The sequence below is a fragment of the Parasteatoda tepidariorum genome, chromosome 8, assembly GCF_982258835.1.
Source record: "Parasteatoda tepidariorum strain Cologne lab strain chromosome 8, Ptep-v5.0, whole genome shotgun sequence".
Classification (NCBI taxonomy): Eukaryota; Metazoa; Arthropoda; class Arachnida; order Araneae; family Theridiidae; genus Parasteatoda; species Parasteatoda tepidariorum.
In genome coordinates, this window is record NC_141762.1 from 23,831,444 (window position 1) to 23,854,818 (window position 23,375).

The following is a 23,375-nucleotide window of genomic DNA, read 5'->3' on the forward strand; positions in this document are numbered from 1 at the left end:
AATCATTATCCCTAAAATTTTGTATATAGCTATTATAAGTTATGTTAATTTGATTTTAGTATGAATAAACATAGCAAAAATAGCATAATCTAAATAATATCAGATAAAAAGTTCATGTATTTAAATTCTAAAAACTTATAAATCGATACAAATTTTCTTTTCAAAGGAGATTAAAAAAAATTTTTTTTTTTTTTTTTTTTGCTTTTTGGACATAAATGAACTTAAAAATTGTCTATTGCCTAGAAACTTCGAGATGTTTTCTATTAACTATTAATTAAACCTCTCAGAGCAATCACAAAACATTATTTCATTTTTTTTACAGTCAGAAATTGGTTGCCTAACAACCTAGTAAAATTAAGCGTTTCTCTTTTGAATCAGTCAATGGGTTATCTTAAAATATTTATTTGCGCAGGCGACTTTTTTTGGCGGTTTTCTGGACTATCGCCAAATATATAAACCTTTATTGCAACCCAATTTACGACCCAATTGTTTTAAAATTTTGTGTACCCCCCCTAATTCAAGTGCCTAGATTCCAAATATGTAAAAGAAAATATATGTTTATTCAGAGAAAGTACGTTTTTCTGTCTGATTTCGTAACTTAATTAATAGTTAGCACTAATTAATTAGCATATTTGAGGTCACCCCCAGGAACCATTAAGATTGACACTTAGTTCGTGAAAATCGGATCATTAGAACGAAAGTTATTCAGGGTGATATCTTTTTTTTTTTGCGGACTGTACTTCTGTTGAACTTTCATAATTTCGATAAAATGCCTGTAATGAGAGGTACTGAAGACCAGGCCTTTATTACTGTTCATGATGCAAATGACACAAAGTCAAATGTATACTACCTTCTTAATCTCGGGGAATGATTCATCATACCATCATACCTGCTATCCTTTACCAAGTTAGCAGCTTTTGAAGTGTTTCAAAATCACTATGCCTTGCGGTACTTTTACTTGCTATCGTACTTCTCAGCACCTCTCAGTGCGGTAGCAAGTATTTTTAACAGCAATGAATGTGAGAAAATTGTAGAGTGCTCTTAAAAAACGGACCACCCAGAATAGCCTTTGATCTAGTTATCGGATCTGTTTGTTCTGGGACTCATTCTTAATGGTTAGAATGGGTTACCTCAAATATGATAATGAAGTAGTGCAGACGATGCTTTAAGTTAAGAAATTAGACAAAAAAAAAACGTATTTTCTCTGAATAAACATACAGTTTTTTTCTAACGAATTCGGATTTCTGAATCGGAATTCTGAATTTCCGCGAAGAAACAGTTTATAATAAGGTAACGACCCTAGCGTCATAAGGCAACGTTTCCTGGCATCGGTTCCTATGCAGTTTTAAACCTGATCCTAACACACCTGATCTAATCCACCCTAACTCACTTAAAAGTTCGTCGCAACATTTACGCTATCCCCATTTAAATATAACGTTTTTAACTTTGTACCTTTCAACCAAAATATGTTACCTATAGACCTAAAATATCATTTTAAAAAACTGTAGATTTGAGAGAGAAACTGATTGCAGATTTGAAATTAGCGATGTAAAAAAAAATCTGGTGCAATAGAAAACAAAAATATAGATGTTCCACAGTGTCAAGCTGTCTTTTTTTTTAAAAGCGTTGAAGAGCGATTTCGAATATAATATTTTTTTTTTTTGAAATTTTATTTTAAAGAAGACATTTTACAATGAGAAACAAACAGAACTTCAAAGCGATTGGTGGAAATTCTGGAGGTGGGTTTAAAGGATAAAAACTCCCACCGTTTTTCTTTATTTTTTTTTCTTCAGAAAAAAACGTGTTTATTCAGTTGTATCTCATTTCACAAATCAAAGGGAGATTGAGAAATAAAATAATATTTAAGCTAAAGCCTTCATCATATTTCCCGCATAAAAATTTTATAATCAGTGCTCGCTTTAAACTGGAATTCAATATGGAAATGTTACTCAGACACAGATTAATTTGCATTCTCGTTTCAACAGTTGTGTATTGTAGAGCATTTGATTTATTTAAAAGTGCACGTGAACAACTACTTCTTGTAGCTTTAACTACCATGACAAGATGTACTTTGCTCCAATATTGTGACTGTGGTATGCATTTACTTCCATTCTTTTTTATTGCATTCAGGATTTGTATGTATAATAGAATAATTTTATTTTATATTTTATAACCATCACCGGACTTTCTTACGGAGCTAACTGGCATTTGCGTTACACTGAGAGGAAAACAACGAAAATCTCTCATGGTAAGTGTGATGGCAATGGGTGTCTAACCCATTCTTTGCGCACAACTGAGGATATTTAATAAGAGTACTGTGGTCAGTGCGAGCTGGGTGCGGAATTCGTATGGACCAGCCATTGCTGGTATTCGAACCAGGTTCACTTCATTGGAAGGTGAGCGCTCTATCCCCTAAGTCACCACTGCTCTCTATTAGACTAATTTTATTTTATAACCATCGTTGAGCAGCCGACCGAGTTTGGGTTTGTGTCTACTAACGTTCAACTCCGTAACCTTGCAATTTCTCAATCCAGAAGACAAGGAACCCAATTTGAATCCAATCCTGAAGATAAGGGAACTTCTGGACCCAATATTGGGATAAATTTTCTTTCGTGCAACACTTTTTGATGGAACTAACCCACATTTGTTACATGGAGAGGAAGACCACGAGAACCTCCCTCGGGTAGCCTGGTGGCTAGGGGACTCTTACCCATGATCCGCAAATCGCTGAGGATATTTCATGTCAGCACTGTGGTCGTTGCAAGCTCTATGCGGAATTCGTATCGAGCAGCAAAATACGCTAGAATCGATCAGCATAATTGTAAATTCGAAAATAGGACAGTGTAATTTCTTTATAAATTTGCTCACTTAACTTTCTTTTGAATGCCGTGTTTTTATTGAATACCCACAATCCAGTATGGCATTTACAAATTCTTTATATTATTACATGAAAAAATGAACATAAATCTATAGAAAACTTTGACATTTCGACTCCTATAAGTTACACAATAGTTATTTCTTTTTCATGCAGAACCGTAGAAGTTTTGTTACGTTTTAATGTTCTTAAAGTTATTTTATTTCATACTTTTCCATCTTTGAACTTTATGATTTCACTTTGCAATTTCTTTCTCATCGTTTTGATTGTAAATTTGGATTTATGATCAGATATATTTGCATTGCATTGAACTATAGAGAAAAACTTGCATAGATTGTATAATTAAATATGATTTAACATCAGAATAGCAATTGAAGTAATTAAATTGGAGTATTATTTAAGTTTACTTAAAAATTGATACTTTACTGGGATTCAGTGAAAATTTTAATTGAGTCCTAGTTGGAGTCGGAGTTGGATTAGATTATTTCGACTGTACATCTCTGATCAACACAATCAAATAATGCAAAAAAAAAAAAAAGCAAAAATATTTCACACAATCAAATAATGTTTTAAAAAGAGCTGAAACAATTCCATCTTTTTATTTATTGTCCCTACTTCTGGCTTTACGCTATTAGATTAAACAAACCACTTTTCTAGAGGATTATCATTTATTTTTTAGAAGACCATCGAAATAAAAATTAAGTGTAATCAGAATTATTTAGCACGATGCTGTTGCTCGAGGTCATGATAGTTAAAACTTTCTCCCTTGAAGCACTCCAGTACTTTTTCTCTTTGGTGCACGGTAAAAACCTATTTTAACAGTGCCTACATTAGTACCTATATTAATAAATTTGGCACTCATTAAAACAGCACTAATAACCAAAATCGTGTTAAGTACAGCAATTGATGGTTTCGCGTATTCTTGATAATGAATTTATTAATAGAGTCCCTTAAAACTAAATTTCAAAGCATGTCTTATTTCGACAAATAGTACTAATTACCAGAAATTGAGCATCATTGAAGTCAGTAATGGCATGGTGATATTTAACAGTTCCCCTAAGCGAATCAGTACCCCTCTACATTAACTTTACTTTTTATTTCATAACTTAATTTAATTACAGTTGATTTTAAATTATTTAATTTTTCTCTGACGCGTTTGAAAGCAAACAGTAAACAAAATGTACACGAGGTTTCAGAATAGAAATACTAATTCGTTGACATAATTCACGGTATCCTCTTTGATCACGGAACGTGTAAAAATAGAAAAAAAAATAAACATTAAAGACAGCGCAATTAACTCCAAAACAGAATCGTCTACAGTTTAACTTATAACAATGGTTATTGCCAAACTCAAATGATAAATTCATTCTTCAATCTTCTTCCTCGAACAAATTAATTGAAATTTTTTGACGAAATTTAGGATAGTTTTGAAAATTGCTCAATGTTGTCGATGTCTAAATTTCAGAACCGGAGTACAAATGGCTCTGCAGCTAATCGAGCACCGAGTATACATAATTGTAAATAATTTGTAATCGCAAAAAGAAAACTAAAAAAAGTGGCCCCTGTTAAAAATGCTGCAACTAATTGGTCACTGGCCAGGAGCAAAAGTTGCGAATTACGCTCCATTCTAATAAAAATCAGCTTTCAAGATAATTGCGAAATGTGTGGAAAATTACTCAATCATTTTTTTTTCCAATGCCCACCTGTGTTAACATCCGTCAATTCAGGCATATACAGGGCGATTTTGTTGGCCTCTCCTTCAGGAGCACCATATTAGGTGGGCACCCACAGTGAGGACAGATAGTACAGGGAAGGAACGAATATCCATGCCTTGCCCGAGATTCGAACCCAGAACCCTTCTGATGCAAGGACAGTTCCCTGCCCGCTACACAGGCCGGTTGGCTAAATTATTCAATCATATCGAATTTGATTTGGCTTATTACAATACGCAGTTAATGAAAATATTTATAACGCGCCTTCACTAATCTGAGCTTACATCAAGTAGTCTGAGATAAATCAGATTAATTGAGCTATAAAAGATAGATTACCCATAACAGCCTAAAAAGTAACAAATATTAAACTAAACTAAAATTAAAAAGTAACAGGGTGATTTAAAAATTTTGTGGACCTTTCCAATTAGCCTGGCACTTTGCAAAATAATGATGCTATTTGAAAAAGATCGATTTATTCAATTGGCCTGATGTTATTTCTATTGCTACTTGCTAATGCCAGCAAGCTTCCTTTGGAAACAAAGCGGCAGAGGCATTTCTTGTTTTTCAGTAACGCTATCTGGAGCCAAGAATACGTTTTCAGCCACAGCCTGTTTTACAGGATGAACCCATTTATACATCCATTCATCCACAGATCGTCAACAATCTATCTCCAACTCAGAACCCCCAGAGATTTCGATTTGTTATTGGAACTACGAAGACTTAATGACCCTAACAGAATTAACGTGCACTAGTCACCATTTAATACACGGGGTTTCTTCGGGATTCAAAATCCCGTTCTCACGAAATCGAGTCCGAACTTTTTACCAACCAGGCTATCCCGGCTTCAATTAACCTACGACATACATTATTCCATGACATTTTAGATATTATATATGATACTATGATATATGATATTATGATACCACAAATATGTGCGAACTATTCAAAATTACTCTTATTTTATTATTGTAGAGCTACCCGAAGAAGAAAAAGAATGCTGGGAAGTCTTCGATGCTCAAGTAAACTGCAATTCGATTATTTAACGTTTTAAAATTTTTGATAAAATTTTTGATTTACGAAATTCTTTTTTAATTGTGATAAAATTTCTGATTAATAATTTTTTAAGTTTCTGATTATAAGAAATGCTTTATGACAATGGTTTCCGTAATATCAGCCTATAAATAGTTTTTCTACTGTTCAATGAATAAATAAATAATTAAATAGATAAATAAATAAAAAACAATAAAAATTGAGGAAATTTGAAATTCATTACATAAAAACGTAGTTTTTGCATTTAAAACTGTGAGAAGCAGTTCTATAATTATGAAAATTGTATATTACCTTCATCAATTATAATACTCAGAAGTGCCATTTAGTCTTATGTTACGACCGTTGGTGAACAGCCGACCCACTTTTGAGTTTACAACTATCAAGTTCAATTTCCTAGCCTTGTAATTTGAGACTAATCCATAAGACAAAAGAATTCCTGGATCAAGCAATGGGACAAACTAGTCTTCATGGAGAACTTTTTTTGTTGATTTTGCGTTACGTTAAAAATTTGCCATGCATTTTTTCTCAAAAACAGCGTTGTCTGACGAAATCTATCTCCTTTTTATTATTATTATAATACAAACCCGGTTTTATCCGACCAGGTTAGATCAAATCGAGTTTTAGCATGTTTCCAAGTAATAATTATTATGCCCTCCAAATGGCATTTATTTTACATTGAGTGATATTTATTTTTAGAACTATAGAGCTTTGCGAATTGCCAGACCATACTGCGGATTGGAAAGTGTTGGCGAAAATTTCTATTGGCGTTAAAGGAGCGTTCTCGGCAATCGCCAAACAGCTGTGCGCTTATGTTTTTGTTTTGTTTTTGGTATCGTGTAACATTCAACAAGTTAGATATGGATGTGACGTTTCTTAGTATCAATGAAGCGGATCTTCCAAACAAATTCTCGAATGTCATCACCAAAAATGATGGAAATCCGCTCTTCCATTAAATCATATAGTGACATCCAAGCATGGATTGGCGCATTCAGCGTTAATACCTGCACATCATAGATTGCACGCAGATCTCGTCCAACTGAGACAAAAAAAAAACTTATTTGCAGGTACGTGTTCTTTAACTGTATTATAATTTTTTCTATACATATTTGAATAATTTGTTACTAAATTGTGCTTTTCTTATCCTCTTAGAAAAGACTATGTGTGCCATCACAGAAGTCGTAATGAAAGTTAAGCTGCTATTAGAAAGCCAATGCGCTGCTTGCATTTACGATATATAGCCATCAAGCAATCAACTGCAACTACAAAAAGAAATGATAAATTTGTGAAGGTAAATTATTATTGATTTATTCGTTATTTCTGATTTAATGTCAAATTCTGTATTAAATGAAATATAAAGCGTATTTTTTTATGTTTCAGCGTCGACATAATCTTCTGTATCTGTTAACTAAATTGTGTTTATAAGCGTTTTTTAAAAGACGTAATAAAACTAAGATTAAAAAAATATATATACATTATTACCTCCATAACCAATTCTATATTTTCATAATTTTCATTAAATGTACTTTTTTGAATGATGAACTTCTTTTCCTACTCATCCACTAATTAAAATTAATAGTTTCACAATAACTTTTAATCCTTAATAATGAAATGATTATTACAATAAAATTTGTTTACTTAAAAGATTTAAATTTTTTTTATTGTTTAGCAGAGACTGTTTCCAATTCTATATTCATTTATTAAACTTAATTGTGTTGTTGTTGTTTCTAATCCCCAAAAGGTCCGTCCTAATTAGACCAATTCCATAAGTTCAAAAAAAAAAAAAAAAAAAAAAAACTCCCTGTAAACTTAAAGGTTCAGCTCGATAACCATTTACAGTTTGTTTGTTTTTTAAATTGTATTTAATTTTCAGTTATTATGAAATTCTTTAAACATTTTTCGACGTAGCAATAATGCGAAAAGCTGAAATTTATAAATGTATAATATTTATAAATGTTTAAGAGAATTTTTAGCAGCGATTTTGTACTAATTATTTTAGTTGAAATGTTCATTATACACAGTTTTATAATAATAATCGTAAAATTCATTGAAGTATTACATTTTAAAATTCAAGTAAAATTTAATAATTATTTCTTTTTATAATTGTAAAACAGTAGATAAGTAACTTCGTCATAAAGTTTTACATGATACGAGAATATTATACGATTGCTTTATAATGAAAGGCCAACAATTTAAGTTTTAAACTTTTTTGGAAAAAAAAAGAAAATTACATTTTTTTCCTCAAATTGGTGTTAGCGATTAGAGAGTCTTTTATCTTATAAATATAAAGTCAATATTGTTCCCTTTTAAATTAAAATCCATTTCCCTCCGAAAAAAAAATTACTTGAATTCTGTTATGTTTTTGGAGTTTGTCAATAGAAACAGATTATTTCAGCAAAAACTTTCAAATTTCTAATCAAACTTTCCTTTATTATAATTTTGTGTAAATAATTATTAATAATAATATAAATGACTATTAAAAGGAATTAATTTAGAATGTCGCATTTTAGTGAATTAACTATTTACGCAGTCAGATTAATAATTATTTTTCATCATTTACAAATAGAGAAAATGTCTTTTACAGTTTAAATGTGAAGAGAAAAATGAAGTAAAGATTAAATTTATAAACTAAGCACAGCCCGAAGGAAGTTGAAGTAATGGCATAAAAATCAAAATTTCAAAAGAAGGAAAAATCAAGTTTTAGACAAACGTTATATGCTATGAAAGAAAATATTAAGAGTAATATTCCTATTATAGCAAATATTTAAAATATCTCAAATTTCTTTTATAAATATTTCAAGACGAAAATGATTTATTGTTTTTTTTCATATCTTTGACTATTTTTCTAATTTACGGATAATGAGAAACAAAACTAACAATATTAAGATTATTTACTCGTTTGTCTGATTTTAATAATTTACTGCAAATTCTACAGGTATTTAACAATAGAAATTCTTAGATAATTATTTTAATATTTTAGGCTCAACGAAGATGCCATCAAGAATTTGGCACGTCCAGAACACTTTTCAACAGGATAAAGAAAAGGATTGATGGAGTTAAAACTCGGAGCGCATGGGACTCCTTTCAAAGTACAGCTGGTGCCAACCTCCAGAGGTAAAATTAAAGTCCTACCTTCTTCAATAAACCGAAGAAGAGTTGGGAGTTACCAGGGGCAGCAAGAGGATACCCTCTGGGCGTCCACCAGTTCGTGAGAAACACTTAAGGAAAAAAAGAAAATGAAATCTCGCTGAAAATGTGAGAAAAAACCCCGGTAGCACAACATCGCATTGGAAAATTTTCATTATCTTTCACTATATATTTTATAAATTATGTTAGTTTTTTTAATTACTTAATTCATTTAACAGTTACGTATGTATGTTACGTATAAACCTGTACGCAATATATGTAAATAAAAAATATTTTTAAAATTGTGTATTATCTATTAATTGCATTTATTATTCTAATATTGAAAGAGTATCAAGGTATTTATGACCTCCGTAATAAATGAAGAAGTATTTGCGGACTTTTACGTATATTAAGGAATTGAATCAATTTTTCACGAAGTTTAACATCTCATCCCATTCAAAAAGAAAGTAATTTAATAAATATATTTTTACAATAAATGCTTCTAGCAATAAAACAAACTTGACTTAGGTCATTGAAGAAAAATTCCTTCATTTGTAGATTTTTTCCTTCTTGAAATTATTGCACATAGAATTTTTCCTTCTTGAAATATTTCACTAGCGAATGTCCGATTACTTTAAAATTTTAAAAATATCGCTTATTTCATTTGCAAGAAATTTTTACTTTAAAGCGTGATTTTTGGAATCCTCTAATTTTTTTTCTAGTAAATAATATGTCTTTGTTAACTTCTAAAAAAAATCTTCGTAAAAAAAGTTTACATTTTTCTTTTATAGAGAATATTCATTTAATAGAGAATATCACTAAAATAAAACAGGTTATGTTTTCTTACAATAAAAGTTAAATAGAATTAATTTTTCAAAATAGTGTTCCAATAAAACATGGTATTTAAATGTTACGTTATTTTTTGTGATTGGTTCATTAATTAAATATTTTTATTTCTTCGCAAATACAATTCCTGAAGAAAAAAAATGTAAAAATTAAATCTGTTATACCAAAAAGCAAGATCGTTTTATAAATTATTGCGTTAAATAAAATATAAATACAGTGTATTTGTAAAGTGATCCTAGCAATAAGAAGGTTATTTTCTTTTTTAATTCTCTAATCAAAGGAATTAATGAGTTATTTGTATTCATCATAGCTAGTTGAGGAGGAGAAAAAGAATACCGAATTCCACTGTTTAGGTTAATGTAAATTCGCTTTCCCACCACATTTATGCGTAATCCATCGTCAATTCCAACTGCAATCGCCAAGTTTACAATCCACGGTATGGTTTGCTCATACGCTTACTCTTTACTTAAATATTTAAAGATTTCACTCACGTTGCTTAGGAAAAAATAGAAAACTTAAATACCCGGATTTGTTTAATTTTTCTTCATTTTTAGAATTTTTTTAATAAAAAATGCGATTCCCAGCTGCGATACCTAAATGATAATTTGTAAAATGAACTTAAACTAGTTGCTCAATAAACAATATGCTAACACTAACGCATGATGGTGCACGGCTTGCACCACAAGAGGAACAAAGGTAATATACAAGTAAAAAGAGGCTAAATTAGGTCACCCAAAAAGCGAGTTCTTTCTAAATCTAGCAACCGTGTCACCTGTTTTCTAACACTAACTCTATAAATGACTAAAACAAGCTTTCACCTCAAACTCACCAGAATGACTTATTATCATTAATACCTCATGAAATATAGCAGGTTTGAGCTCAAAAATTATATAATTTATTTCCTTTATTAAAAATAAAATTATCTGATTGAAACTATCGCCTCGCAGAAAAAGTTGTAGTAAGCAGCTGTATACTTTCTATTCGGAAGTAAATCTGGGCTACATTTATTTTGAAAACAGCACCATAAAAAGCGAATTTTGTGCATTTTATTTTTGAAACGAATAATGAAAGAAATATTTTTTCATTGTCACTAGATAGCTGCATTATTAGGAGAAGGCAAGTTCGTTTTAAATTTAATATAAGTTTTTAAAGGAGTAGTAGTGGCGCTTTTCCCCCCTTTCTGGTTGCAAAATATTTGTTGGTTCAATTGTGTGTCAAGGTAAAGACATTGTGGTTCAACGCTGAACTGAGTTTCCTGAGTGTATTGCTTAAGTTTATTTTGTTGCTTGTTCATATAGTGTTTTGTTGCTTTTTGATATAAGTATTTTTGCTTATTCATATTTCAGTCATGGGAAATCGTAAGAAGCACGTTTAAAACGACATGTAATGTGAGCGTTCCAGAATGTGATCCGGGGTTGAGGAGGCATGATTGCATAAAGCCAGTCATATGCAATGATACAGAAAGAGAGATAATAGTATGGAATTTTAAACTATTTTTTTTCCTAATTTTTGTAAAATTTATTCTATTTCTCAACGAATTTGAACGAATTCTAAATACACATTTTAATTTCTAGTTTTATTATGCTTTTGCCTGTTTCAGTTTTTCGATTTGAAGAAACAAATTTCATCTCATGAATGCAACTTCACAACTAGCGATGACATGAAGATAATAATTAACATCAATTTAAAACAAAACAGAACTGCGAGACCTATAACCATTATACGATATGTGTGTCCGATAAAGGTAAGGGTTTAGTAGTCGGAAAACTGAAACAGAAACCGGGGTGGAAGCTTACTGAGAAGTAGCCAGTCTAGGACCCCTCCACTTACTGGAAAATTAATGGTACCAGACCACTTGAATACGATGTCGGAAAGGGTGAAATCTATAAACTATATTCTGCTCGAGTTACTTATACAATAATGTGGCAAAAAAAAAACATTAAGATTTTTGAAGTAGTTTTTTCTTTCAAAACAAATGGTGATTAGTTGATGAAACCCATGTGTGATATTTTTACATACTTTTTTTAGCGACAGACACTGAAGTGTTGCTTATTTCGTGTTGCCTGGTGAGCACCTTGTGACAAAAGTATCGGAGATGAGCCTCATTATCCACGACACACTGCCACAGATATAGTATGTCTAAGCTAAGAATTCCTTCCGCCACAAAGTCTGAGGCCGTCTAGTGCTATGCAAACAAGAATGGCGCATTTTAAGGAGGGTAGCTTCACTCTAAAACTAACACAATAGACCGAAGATATTCCCTCTCTCTCGCCGCCCCGACCCGAAACCACTCCAAAGCAGTGACCCCGTACCCCTACTTGAAACAGTCATACCTCGTTACCATAGTCACCGCAACAGGTCCAGTCGAATGTCTGGAGGGGATTTTATTTTAAACAAACTATACCCATTCACAGGGTGGGTTACATTCACACATAACAGAGAACAACACACAGAGAAAAACATACATACCCTGAGCCGGATCCGAACCGGCTGTCATTGGTTTCGCACTCAAGCACACTAACCACTCAGCCACCAGGCCGGTAGTTTTGCATAGTTAGATCTATATTAAAAATTGTTATTGTAACTAACTATGCCTGCTGCTAAATTAAAGAATGCGCGATATACGAAATAAAACTATGACCATACGAAATAAAACTATGACCACTTATTAAATTTCCCAATTATCTCTCTTTAAAAACTTTAATCGATGATGTTAATTCCTCACAATTTTCTGCAATAAGAAACAAGGTTCAAAGATGAATTATCAATCATGTCTGATAATGATAATGTATAGCAGTTACTGCTGCTTGTCAAACCATAAAGAAGTTAAATATACAGTAGAGTCTCGATTTTTCGAGGCCCGATAATCCGAGTTTCCGCTTTAACCGAGCTATAAAATATTTCAAGGAGTTTTGTGTTTTAATTTATTTTTAAAACCACTGCCGAAATAAATTCTTAATTTCATCTTCCAAACACTCAAGAAAGCAAGCTGACGGAGAACAAGAGATTGACAATGAAATTATCGCTAATATCTTCAATAATGAAAATGAATTTAGCGAAGATGATGAAGAGAGTGACGATGAAAATCAACCTGTAAAATTCTCTCATACAGATTGACTGAAAGTTATCGAAAGTTTTATTGAATATATGGGTCATTCTCACGAAAACTGTCATTTTTCAGTTCATAAAATCCCAAAAAATTAAAGTGAATACAAAGCTCTGAAACTTTTTATATTAATAGAAATATGTAATGGCATTATAAAGAAAGTATATATCCTATAAATTATACTTAATATTTAAATTAATTAATTTTTTAAATAATTAATTTATAATTAATTAATTTATAATAATTAATAATTTATTAATTAATTTATAATAATTAATAATTAATTAATTAATTTAATTAATTAATTAATTAATTTAATAAACTAATTTATTATTTTTTTTATTTATTTTTCAAATTAATCAATAAGTAAATTAATTATTTTCACTAGTTAAAAAGTGAGGAAATGACACTAATAGTGAGGGAATGATATTTTATTTTAATACATGTTTTTATCTAAGTTACATCTACCTAATGTTTGAAAATGATAACATACTAAGTATATCTAATATTTATTATAATTTAGTCTCATATATTTAATAGTTTTTACAGGTTTTGGAAATAAAATTGGCTGGCACGATTGAACAAAAAGAAATTTAATAATGTACTCATCTTGAATCACTCCCTCACTTCAGCGTCATTCCCTCACTTTATACACTAGTGAGGGAATGACGAATTCAATAAAATTTAAAAATAACAGTTAGGCTTAATTAATTTCTGAAGTCAATCACATACAATTATATTCATACAAGAAAGCAACATATAATTATCCACTTTCTCGATGAAGTTGTATTTTATTTTACTCTAAAAAATGACATGAGGGAATGACAAATGTAAAAAATTTTACCTGGTTTGATTCATTCAAATTTATTCCACAGCAAAGCTTCTTTAAGTTGAAGATGGAAACATACTGCAATTTTGTTCTATGATGCCAGTTGTTAACTTCTGAAGTTTTTATTAAAATATTTTTATTCTAAGAAGATTGCATGTGATAAGAACATTGTTGTGAGGGATTGACGCGAAACACTGGGGACAAAGTTTAAAATAGTGCTGAGTTAATATTTTTATCAGAAATTAAATTTAAAATTGATTTTCTGAATTCTATATTTCAGTATTCTGAAATAAAAAACACGAATTTGTAAAAAAAAAAAAAATTATTTCAGAAACAATTTTTTTCTTTTTTTAAATCAGCAGTGGGGACAAGTGAGGGAATGACATATTGGTATATTTTAATTACCTAAAATAAATAATAAATAAAAATTGATAATTTTATTTTTATTCTTTTGTTAGCTTGCATTCTGAAGGACACTTTCCCTGAATTTTTTTTTTCGTAAGCTGTAAAACAAACATGAAATATACTGGGGACATGAAAATGACTGTTTTTGTGAGAATGACCCATATAGAACAACAAGAAGAGACGACGCTAGTACTCCTGTGATCCCTAAAAAAATGGCGAAACATTGCTCTCGAAAAGCGCCAAAGTAATGTGAAACAAAAGACGATTAAGGACTTTTTTTAGTAAAAACTCTTTCATTTGCGTCAAGTATGCACTTTAAGTATTTTTAAGTAATTTTTTTAATTATAATATGATTTGTATGATTTGCATAAATTTTTAATTTGTTAAATATATTACATTTATACCTACTCTTTTTCTTTCCTTAATTACACTCTTCGCTTTAACCGAGTTTTCCAATTATCCGAGTCAGTCGTGGTCCACATGAACTCGGATAATCGGGACTCTACTGTATTTTAAGTTCTAGTTTTCAAAAGTCTACTATGAATGGCCTTTTTACGAAATTTCAACAATTTTCTTTAAGCTTAAAACAATTTTTCCTAAAAACTCTGAGCAATTTTAAAAAATATTTTTATTTTCATATGCCTTTTTTCCCATTTCTCAGATCTCTGCAAGCTGCATAAAAAATGCTTTCGAAATATTTGGGCAGAAAGTAAGTATTTACTCTAAAAATATATGTAATTTTACACATTTTAAAATAAATTATTTTTAATCTCAATTTATCTTTAGTTAGATCCAGTTGCACCGGATGCTGTTGAGAGATTTAAGGTAAGCTGAATTTTTTTCTTTGTTATTGAGATTTCATGATATTAAGATTTTTTTTTTTAATGAGATTTCAAGAAATTTATTTACTTTTTTTTTAGCTTTGATGTTTTAACTCAATTCATTACAAATATGAAAACGACGAAATTAACCTTAAAAGATATTATTTGAATTTTAGTTTTCATTTTATGCTACCTTCCAAGTTCATTAATAACTAACAAGTTCATTAATAACATTTTTACCAAGTTCATTAATAACATTTTTAAAACACTAAAGCAGCTTTGTTCTTAATTGAAGCAAAACAAATATTTTTTAAAAGTCTAACCCTGCGTACGCATTATTCTCGGATGTTTTTCTATTCGTTAATTTATACAAATTCGAAGTTAGTGTATATTCTATTTCGTAAGTCAGTGCATTTAGGAAGATTTTTTTGCTATAAAATATTATTTTGGTTTATGTCAACTTTCAAAGTTTTCAAACTAACTTAACTGGCAAAAATGACTTTCCAATATTTCAATTTTCATATATTTTTTGGTATTCTTTTCAGACATGCTATGCTCCAATGATTAGTTTTTGTTTGGTATTTCCCAGTTACTGTAAGAGGTAAGTTTCACATTTAATTGGTTGTCTTAAAATTGTTAGAGTCAATGATATACCACAAAAAGTTTAAAATCACTACAATTCTTAAAAAGCAAAAAACCGCAAACTGTTAAAAATAAAGCAATTTTAGACTCTTTAATTGAAGAACCTTTGTCACGAAATGTGTTATGAAGAAATATGCCAAATGAAACCAAAATGGCCTTCTTGGTTTACACGTAATGGTCACTTTCAGGAGACTCCAAATAATTACTAAGTTGAGAGTTCAAATTTCAGTTTGATATAAAAAATATCACTTTAGTCCGAAATAAGCTGTTTATCATTTCAAAGCTCCCGAAACATTTATGTACAGTGCACCGGAAAAAAACGGACCAACCTGAATAACTTTTGATCTAATGATCGGATTTTCATGTTCTAGGACTGAAACTTAATAATTTGTGGGGTTGATCTCAAATATTCTAATTAATTTGTGCAGACAATAGTTTAAGTTATGAAATCATATACGAAAATGTACTTTATCTGTTTTTTTAATTTAATGTACTTATAAATATTTTTAAATTCAGATATCTGCCCCCCTTCCCCCCAAAAAAAATATATATATTAGTGTAACCGATATCTGGGAAATATGGTCCCCATAGTTTGATCAAGAGAACGATTCAAACTTTCGAACTCATAATACAGTCAGACCTCGATCCGCATATAAGGTTACCCCGCATATAAGGTCACTTTTCCAAAGTCCCGGCTCACTGAATAGGAATTCTTTGTTACAGATTATCGGATATATGATCAAGTTTTAAGAATCGTTATCGCTAGTAAAGTCCTTTTTATCTGAGGCGAAGAAAGCTCTTTTCTAACTAATGCCTATTTAACCTCCTTACAAGGCAATTACCCATCTCGAGTTCTAGGAAAATGTTGCAGCCAACGAACAAGCTACAATTTCTGAAATTGTTTCACAAGTTGTAGACAGTGAGGACAATGACAGTGATCCTGAGACTGAGCTGTAACGCAAGTGGAAGTCTTCAATGCAAAAAATGTTTAACGAAATTTTTTTACAAACCATGAGGGAACTGAGGAGCATTTTGAGAAGTTACAAAATCTAGAAAACATTGTTCGAAAAATGAAGCCAAAAACGAGACAGACCTGCGTAAATGATTATTTTAGATAAAGTAAGATGTAATGTATGTATGTACAGTCCGCAAAAAAAAAAAAAAGATATCACCCTGAATAACTTTTGTTCTAATGATCGGATTTTCACGAACTAAGTGTTAATCTTAATGGTTCTTGGGGGTGACTTCAAATATGCTAATTAATTAGTGCTAAATATAAATTAAGTTACGAAATCAGACGCAAAAACGTATTTTCTCTGAATAAACATATATTTTTTCTTACATATTTGGATTCTTAACCTTCAAAATATAGGGGGTAGCCGCAATCTGGGAAATATGGTCCCCATAGTTTGGTCAGGAGAGCGATCCAAAGTTCGTACCCCTTAATGTTAATTTCACTTTTTACGTTTTTAGTCATATTTTAAAAACTAATAAAGCAATTCGAAGAAAATTTCAGCCAGTCATAAAACTCATTTACCCAAAGATAATTTCACGAAAAAAATAATTTTTAATAATTGTTAATTATTTTTTGTTATTTAATTAAATTAAGGATGAAAAATTTTTGAATTATAAGGTATGAATTTTTTTATACCATATTAATCTACATATTTTTCAATTGAAAAATTGAAAGTTTCAACTGTTTTTATTTATTAGAAGCTGAGAAAAATTAAAATTAATTATTTTTAAAAAAATAATTTGGCGACAGTGAAGAAATGATTAAATGGGGCGATTAATATTAAAATGTGATAAACTTGCAAGAAACTTGACTTCGCGCGCTTAGCATAAAATTTCATTCATATTTTTTTCGCTAATAATCGTTTGCTTATCTTTTCATTTTTATTTTTTTAAGCTATAAAATACGATGTTTCTTTTTTAGTCGTCTAAAATTCTATTTGCAATTTAGTAAAGAAATTTGAATAAAACATTTTATTGAATAAAATACATTTTATTCAGAGAATGTGGAGTTTTATAAAAGCATGCTTCTGATAGAATATGATTATACAACAGATTGTGCTTCTTTAATGTGATTATTTTTTATTTTTTTTCTCAATAACTGATAAAATTTCAATAATATACATACGAATGAATAAATTTGGAATAAAATATTCATCAATTTCTTGAATATATATTTTATAAATATTGATAAAAATACGTAGTCAACATTTTTAAGCATCTCTCACAACATTGCAAATTTCTCAAAATCTTATAGGGTAAACTAACCAGTGAAGGAATACTTAAGCTTAGCTTGTCTTTAAAAAAAAATCATAAAAATTTCAAAATTTGTAATTTTAGCTAACTGACGTATTTGTTATTAAATGCATGTCGACATATTTGTTATTAAATGCAAATTATGTAAAAGAAATTTAGATAACTTACGTAATATTGGTTTAAGCTTTTGGTGGTTTAAATAATAAGTAGTAAGATAACCAAGTGAAGGAACAGTTCTTAAATTGAATAAACACTAAATTTTCCAGTGAATGAACACTTAATTTTGAGAATGTTTGATGCTCGTTAGGAATCCTTAGGCCACACAGATATCTGTCGCCCTGTAGATGCCTGAATTGACGGATGTTAACACAGGCGGGCATTAGGAAAAAAAATCTTTTATGTTTTCGTGCTCCCATTTCAGTATCTTAAGGGCCTTACGAGCTCTGTTTAAAAAGAGAGTATCATATCAGATATATATATATATATATATATATATATATATATATATATATATATATATATATATATATATATATATATATATATATATATATATATATATATATATATATATATATATATATATATATATATACATATATATATATATATATAAGAAAACAAAAATAATCATAGTAGCAGTATTTGGTGGTAAATGTAGCTTATCGTAATTGAAGAATATGCTGTGCGACATTTTATGGTGAATTTGCGAACGTAAGTTTCAGAATGTATCGAAACATGTGGATGCTATTTGCTAATCATCCTTATCCAAAGAAAACCATGTAACGTAAATATCTAGCAAAATGAAGCAATTTTTTAAACAATGAATCATACAATATGCAACATATTATTTCAACATCTTATTCTTAAACATAAAATATTTCAATGTTTTTAAAATGTCACTAAACATTCAGCAATTCATTGAGTTATAGAAAAGAGAAATATCGTAAATTATAGAAAACCTTGTGATTGTGCATTAGAATTACTATACAATCTACATTTTATTTTTCAAGCACTTTTTTTTCCTTCAAACTTTCATGCCTAGAAGACTCGATTAAAGCTGTAAAAATCATTATCCCTAAAATTTTGTATATAGCTAATATTGTTTATAGCTAAAATTTTGTATAAGTTATGTTAATTTGATTTTAGTATGAAATCCTCGAATAAACATAGCAAAAATAGCATAATCTAAATAATATCAGATGAAAAGTTCATGTATTTAAATTCTAAAAACTTATAAATCGATTCAAATTTTCTTTTCAAAGGAGAATAAATTTTTTTTTTTTTTTTTTTTTTTTTTTTGCTTTTTGGACATAAATGAACTTAAAAATTGTCTATTGCCTAGAAACGTCGAGATGTTTTCTATTAACTATTAATTAAACCTCTCAGAGCAATCACAAAACATTATTTCACTTTTTTTACAGTCAGAAATTGGTTGCCTAGCAACCTAGTAAAATTAAGCGTTTCTCTTTTGAATCAGTCAATGGGTTATCTTAAAATATTTATTTGCGCAGGCGACTTTTTTTGGCGGTTTTCTGGACTATCGCCAAATATATAAACCTTTATTGCAACCCAATTTACGACCCAATTGTTCTCACTTAATTCAAGTCTCTAGATCCCAAATATGTAAAAAAAAATATATGTTTATTCAGAGAAAGTACGTTTTTGTGTCTGATTTCGTAACTTAATTAATAGTTAGCACTAATTAATTAGCATATTTGAGGTCACCCCCAGGAACCATTAAGATTGACACTTAGTTCGTGAAAATCGGATCATTAGAACGAAAGTTATTCAAGGTGATATCTTTTTTTTTTTGCGGACTGTACACTTTGAGGAAATTTGTAAACAGCTTTATTTTAAATTTAAAAAAATTTTTAAAAATCTAACTTTCTTTAATTCTTTACCTATATTGTTAAAATTTATTGACTTCAATATTTGATTTATGGCCAATCGTTTTCATTTATACGAGGGTTGCTATTTATATTTCTGGTCTAATAATGAAAAAACCAATATGTAGGATCGAAATTGGTTTTATTGTTTTTCAAAATATTCTCCATGATGATCAATGCACTTTTTCATGCGTTTGAACCAATTTTCAAAGCACCTTTTTCCAGTCTGATTGAGGTAACTCCAAAACATGCGTTTTGAATGCATCAACCGCTTCTTCGGGGATCGAAAATCGTTATCCACGTAATTTATTTTTGATGTGTGGGGATAAGAAGTCATTGGGTGCCAAATCAGGGCTGTACGGTGGATGACCCATCAGTTCGATCTTTCGCTCTGTCAGAAATGCCTTTGTTTGAGTCGATGTGTGAGAGCTCGCATTGTCATGATGAAGAATGATTCGCCTGTTCTTCTGCTTTCTTCGAATTTCTCCAATGTCTTCTGGCAAACAAATGGTCGTGTACCATTCAGAATTGACCGTCCTGCGTTGCTCTAACGCCACTGTTACCACATGGCCGTCAATGCCGAAGAAACAGGCAATTATTTGTTTCGATGTGCTTCTTCCTCGAACAACTTTTGTTGGTTTTTCCTCGTCTTGGAAGACCCATACAGTTGATTACTGTTTTGTTTCCGGCTCATATGCATAGATTCATGATTCGTCACCTGTGTAGATGTTATACACAGCCTTTGATGTACCTTGAACGTATTTTTCCAACATTTCCTTGCACCAATCGACACGAGCCTTTTTTTGAGCGTTTGTCAGATTATGCGTGATCCAACGCGAACAAATTTTTTTTACGCTCAAATGTTCATGCAATATTTTATTGATGCTAGTCATACTATTGTCTAAAGACGTCTCTATCTCACGGTATGTCACATGACGATCTTGCTTTATCAGTTCACGCACAGCATCCATCTTTTCTGGCACAACAACGGATTTTGGACGACTTGCACGGGATTCGTCCTGGATCGAACATCGACCACGATTAATTACCTTATACCAATTTTTTACAGTACTGTAGGATGGCGCTTTATCGCTGAATAAAGAATTAAGTTCATCGAAGCACTCTTGTCTTGACAATCCACGTCGAAAGTTATGAAAAATAATGGCACGAAAATGTTCACGATTCAATTCCATTTTTTGAAAGAGAAGAACTTTTCAATTTACTGTCAACAACACAAATGAAGCTATAATGGTAAATCGTCGGCTGAATTTATGTTTAAAAATATCAAACTTTCGATTAAAATCGTCTGCGGTCGCCTAGCAACACTTACTGTTGCCAAGGCCAGAAATATAAATAGCAACCCTCGTATTACCATTTTTAAAAAGTCATAATGTGTACTATTTAGTTACGAACTGCTAATGAATTGGTTAAAAAGGTCACCCCGCTTATAAGGTCACTTTTGCGATGTCCCCTAAGGTGACCTTATATCGTGGTCTGACTGTATTAATTTTATTTTTTGCGTTTTTCGCCATCTCTCGTGAACTGTTTGAGCCAATTGAAAAACTTTTGCACAAATTTTAAAAACTCTTTTATCCAAAAATAATTCTATGAAAAAATAAATTTTAGTAAATATTTATTATTTTTAATGTATAAAAATTTTTTTTTAATATTTATTTATATTTTATATTTGTTTATTTCTAATTATAGTCGAACAAATTTTGAATGGTAAGGATACAATTTTGTATACCATTTTTAAGTTCGTCAGTTTATTAGTTATATAAAATTTGAGCGAATGTGGATATATAGTTCTTAAGTAATCGAATTTTAAGTATACGTTTTATTTTAAAAAAAATATGATTTCTCAGAGGAACTGCTCAACCTCTTTCTCTCAAATTTTGTATTTTGCCTTGTAAAATTACATACTTTAAAATGACAAAAAAAAATTTTATACCTTAAAATTATATATTTTTTCGTCTATTGAATAAAATATTAAAAAATAATAAATAACTACCAAAAATTACTTTTTGGATAGAATTATCTTTTGATAAACGTGTAATTGTGTGCAAAAAGTTTTCAATTCGATTAAAAAGTTCTCGAGAGATGGTGATATAAGCAAAAAATAAAATTAACAGGAAGGGATCATGACGTTGGACAGCTCTCCTGATCAAACTATTGTTACCATATAAGCCAGATTCCTGCTACCCCTTATATTTTGGGGGTCAGAAATCCGAATCCACAGAGAAAAGGTATATTTATTCACAGAAAATTCATTCTTGTTTCTGATTTCGTAACTTAAAATATCGTCTGCACTAATTTAGGTCATCCCCTCGAACCATAAAGTTTGAATTCTACAACGTGTAGATCTGATCATTAGATGAAAAGTTATTCAGGCTTTTTTTTCTTTTTGTGCACTGGTACTTTATAAGCCAATGATATGTAATTCTACTGATTACAGAACTTTGATTCCATCCAAACACGAATAATAAATAAAGTTTTTTTGTTGAAGAAAATGGTACAAAATAGCCATTTTCAACAAAATACGAAGAAGAAAAAAAAAGTTTTTTCATGCAGAAAGTAAAATAATTTTTTTTATCTCTTTTTCAGTGATTTGAGCTGATGAAATGAGAGAATTTTGACTTCTTAGTATGAAAAAGATAAAGGAAAACTTCTTAGAGAAAAATGAATGAATTGTGTCATTAACACAAATAAGTAATGAAACTCTTAAATAAAATAAATAATGAACCTTTTGTGAATTTTTTTTTTACATTCAGAATACAATAAGAGAATGAATATTAACGAGGTCTACATTGCGTTTTGTATTTTTAACACAGCTGCACTTCTCATGCATGCATATACATATACTATAGAGGTTCCAAAAAATATATACATATATTGATTAAATACACCTTGTGTAGATGTTATTAAATTATTTATTTATTTTTGCAATTACTATTTCCCTTTTAATATTTAGTATTATTTAATGAAAAACAGTTTAAGTAGTAATAAAAAGCAACTAGGATGTTTTACAAAAATGAATTCATTTATTTAATTTATTAAAATTATGGAAAATGATAAGAAAAATACATTTTTTTACGCAAAAATGTTTTGTTGCAGAACTAAAAAATGAAATTCGTTCGTAATCGATAACAATCTACTGCAAGATAATAAATACGTTTTCCTTTAACAAAATGATTCTGTTACAACTAAAATAATGTCCTTTCAATGTTTTACAATAGTTATGCTAATTTTTACGAAACACATGAAGGATGATCACGTGATACACGTATACCATATTTCTTCCCACCTCATTTAGGACATACAATAGTCAGGGGCTCAATTACTGGCTCCATGGAATTTAATTCCGGTCGGAATGATGATCTCGTGACGTCATAATTCCGAGAATGTCAGTATGGTGTATTACGAACTTTTGATTCCTCCCGGAATTAAATTCCGATGGGAAATAATTACGAATTTCATTCCAGTAAGACGATACTATTTCTTATTAGAATGACAAAAGTCATTATTATTCTCGTTGTTTTTTTAAATTCAAACATATTACTTCTATTTTAATACTAAAAGCGTCAAAAAATAAAAAGCTTTCTGGATTTTCTCTACTTTTTACTCAATTGCTGGAACAGAAATAATAGAGATAATTATTTAAGACAGAAGAAATACGATCTATTTTAAGGACTACATTTTTTAAATTAAATAATTTTTCAACTTTGCTAATTTATTTATAAGGTATAATCATTATCATTCATTATATTATTAATTAACGTCAATATTTGTTTCATTTTAATATTTATGTA

At 29.9% G+C, this 23,375-nt stretch overlaps 1 protein-coding gene across 1 annotated transcript; it reads left to right on the forward strand.

The window, feature by feature from the left end:
• Nucleotides 1-1,930: 1,930 nt before the first annotated feature.
• LOC139425572 (uncharacterized) lies at nucleotides 1,931-22,183 on the forward strand. Its single transcript, XM_087149494.1, has 7 exons — nucleotides 1,931-2,093; nucleotides 5,560-5,606; nucleotides 10,953-11,081; nucleotides 14,608-14,655; nucleotides 14,733-14,771; nucleotides 15,313-15,368; nucleotides 22,171-22,183. Exons 1-7 carry the CDS (start codon nucleotides 1,937-1,939, stop codon nucleotides 22,181-22,183), a joined length of 489 nt encoding a protein of 162 aa, XP_087005620.1. The 5' UTR covers nucleotides 1,931-1,936.
• The last annotated feature ends 1,192 nt before the right edge of the window (nucleotides 22,184-23,375 follow it).